Source organism: Pundamilia nyererei, unplaced genomic scaffold (genome assembly GCF_000239375.1).
Source record: "Pundamilia nyererei isolate P.nyererei 1_Seehausen unplaced genomic scaffold, PunNye1.0 scaffold00429, whole genome shotgun sequence".
Classification (NCBI taxonomy): Eukaryota; Metazoa; Chordata; class Actinopteri; order Cichliformes; family Cichlidae; genus Pundamilia; species Pundamilia nyererei.
The window spans coordinates 294,597-297,717 of record NW_005187830.1 but is presented as its reverse complement, the minus strand read 5'-3'; the positions used below and the strand labels follow the sequence as shown (position 1 = coordinate 297,717).

The following is a 3,121-nucleotide window of genomic DNA, read 5'->3' as shown; positions in this document are numbered from 1 at the left end:
AAACCTTTTTTGTTGTTCATGATGGAATATCACTCACCTTTCCTAGCTTTAACGTGAGCAATGACAGCTGACGCCGAGCCTGTCGAGGCTAAACGGTTCCACGAGGATGAAAACGATGTCGGTCATGTGCTAATGGTTTCAGTCACCTAATTCCAGCCCAGCTCAACTCCTCTGGGACATGTTGGACTGTGTTAGACACAAGTGAATGTTTTTGGAAGGATTGTTTTATCCCTCCAGTGGTGTTCCCCTGGTATGTTACACGTCATATTAAAACGAAAGCTTTTCAAGTAAATGTTGTACTAAATGAGAAAACAAATAAACGGTCTCAGTACAGTAATGTCACATAAAAAGGTATACATGCAATTAAACTAAGACATCAAATAAAGTTCCTTTTACCCATTTTCCAGTAGGAAACAATTGATTTTTGTAATCAAGTCATTCAAATCACTTGATGAATCGTTGCTAATAAATCGTAATGTCTTTGTCAGGTGTTAGCTTTCACTGATATTTTCTGCATTATTTTCACCACAGACAATGAGACAGCGGTGTACACACTCATGCCAATGGTCATGGCAGACCAGCACAGGTACACGTGGAGCAGACTGTACTCATCACTAATTCATTCACTTTTATTTATGTGCTCGTTTTGGCTCACTGTGCATTAGATGGAAACGTATATTATGGTATGTCTGCTTACTTTAGGCAGTAGTATACTTGCCACTGCACATCTAATCTACGGCTGCAGAAGGATTATTATTGTTATTATGTTTTTACATGTTCACTCCTCCCTCAGATCAGTGTCAGAGTTGCTGCTCAACTCCAAGTTTGATGTGAATTATGCTTTTGGACGAGTGAAGAGGAGTCTGCTACACATCGCAGCCAAGTAAGAGAGACTTTACAGCTGTAATCGCAAATGTAACTGTGACATTCAATTCGTAGTTACTTACTTTGCTGAATATTTTCAAAGAGTTCTTTAAAGTAGTCCTTTTTAAACGATTTCTGTTTCAAAATAAACTCTAAACTGTGGAATAAGTTGTGCTGTAAGTCCTGTTAATGTGATGCTAGCAGAAACCTGTCCAGCTTGCTGTCACTGGTTCAGTCTCTGGTAAGCATTTAGTGGAATCAAAAAGTAACACCAAGGCCATAAGTAGTTCCCACTTTATGTCTGCACATTTCCTAGTAATGGTGCTTGCTCAGTGAAATACAGTGCAGTGAAAAAGTATTTTCCCCTCTTAATTTATAATTTATAAAGTCCAAACAACTTTGTCCTCCTTCTTAAATCATGAGTCGTTCTGACAGAGTGAAAAAGATCTAAAAAAGTAACGTACCACAATCACAAGTTTGTCAAACAGATGACAAACAGTCTCTCATTCAGTGTACATGCAGAGAGTTGCCTAGTCTGTTGTTCTGCACTAAATACGCTGTTTTCTGTGTACAGCTGTGGCTCATTGGAGTGTCTGGTGCTGCTGCTAAAGAGAGGAGCCAATCCAAACTATCAGGACATCTCAGGCTGCACCCCTCTGCATCTTGCTGCCAGGAATGGGTGTGTTGCTGTATTTAATCAGTTTATATGTTCATTTCTGATATGTTGTCTTGTTATATTTACTGCAGTACACCTTTGTTCATGTCAGGGTGTCTCAATACTGGACTTTTAGCTCATGTGTTACAGGACACTTTGTTTCTCATCATGCTGTTCGTTTAGGTGGAGCTTCATGAAAGATTTCGAATTGCAATCTTCTCAGTGCTACCAACCATCAACCTACTGTTTTCTATTATAGATAAGCTGACTACCTAATGTTAAAATAAATCATGACGTTTCTTTTTGTGTTTTACAAAGTTCAGGTTTTGACATTATAAAGTTACAGTTCAGTGTTAATGAGAACTGAGCTGAAAAAAATCAGACCAAAGACTGTCAATAAAAGGAGCCTACTTTGGAACAGGCTGGTAAAAGGTCTGGTAAATGCACCTTTCTGCTTTCCCGGAGCACTCAAAGCACTTCATAAAAGTAAGGACGTTGTGGGTTAGTCCTGTAATGTCTTAATGCATGCTCGATCATCCAGGTTAGGAAATCCCAAAAAGGTGATTCTAGTCATCTGGATGTTTTGTCTCTTATCCAAGTGACGTCTTCAGTCTGAATCAACTTTTTGGGATTGGTGCTGTAAGGACTGTTTATGAAATGCTGAGTGGAACTGAAGAAACTGGATGAATCATTTTCTTTTTCATAAGCCTTTATCTTTATGCATATTTACTTCTAGTCGATGGACCTTAAGATGGCAAAATCTGAGTCATGGGGTTTAAATCTGTAAAACAGAAAGGCTGATGAAAGACCAATGACAACCACAAATCTGTGGTCAAGTCATGTATTAAAGCGTTTCAAGCATAAATCAGCGATTTATCAATATTTCATACCAGAATCTATTTGTGCTTTAGAAACAGTCCCTCTGATCATGCATGTGAGCAAATGTTAACCTGGCTGCCTTCTCAATTTAAACGCAAGTCTTTAAAATAAATCCTACTACTACTAATATTGTTACTAACATTGTTATTATTGTTGTTTACATTTGTAACAATATACATTTTTATTTCTACCTTTTTAGTCTAATTACACTTTTATAAAACAAGCCACAAAAGATTCAACATTATAATAAAACAAAAAATGAATGTAAAGAAACCAAAACACTACATGGAACAGTGCAGGCTAACCTTGTTTAACCGTAGCTTGATTATTCTCTCACTGATAAAGCTGCAGATAAAAGAAGCCAGAAGTGCACAGGAGGAAGATGGTCGATCACAACAGTTGGGGCCACGTCAACCCGACATGTAGTCACATTTCTCAGGTGCTGCAGTTCGGGTTACGTCGAAGCTCATGATGTAGGGTTTCCTGTTACAATGTTACAATGTAGATTACTGGCAGAAATCTAAATGAAGCCTTAGAGGTGCAGGGTTCACTCTTACAACTTTTTCTGCTTCGCCTGGAGAAAAATGTGTTTCCTTATATAAAGAAATGGAGGGACATGTTCTTATATATAGTGCTTTTCTACTCTATCAGAACATTTTATACAACTTGACTATTCCATCCATTCATGTCAATACTTTTTTTTCTATGCAAGTGCTTTCTAAT

At 37.8% G+C, this 3,121-nt stretch overlaps 1 protein-coding gene across 2 annotated transcripts in view; it reads left to right on the top strand.

The window, feature by feature from the left end:
* The first annotated feature begins 33 nt into the window (after positions 1–33).
* Positions 34–3,121, top strand: part of hace1 (HECT domain and ankyrin repeat containing E3 ubiquitin protein ligase 1) — a 27,077-nt gene continuing 23,989 nt past the window's right edge. For both annotated transcript variants that reach the window (XR_312331.1, XM_005753459.1), the window contains exons 1-3: positions 34–586; positions 794–883; positions 1,439–1,543. Coding sequence is in view for 1 of the 2 variants with exons in the window: in XM_005753459.1 (XP_005753516.1) it covers positions 558–586; positions 794–883; positions 1,439–1,543 (224 nt within the window). In the remaining variant the exon portion in view is untranslated. The remainder of the gene's footprint in view (positions 587–793; positions 884–1,438; positions 1,544–3,121) is intronic.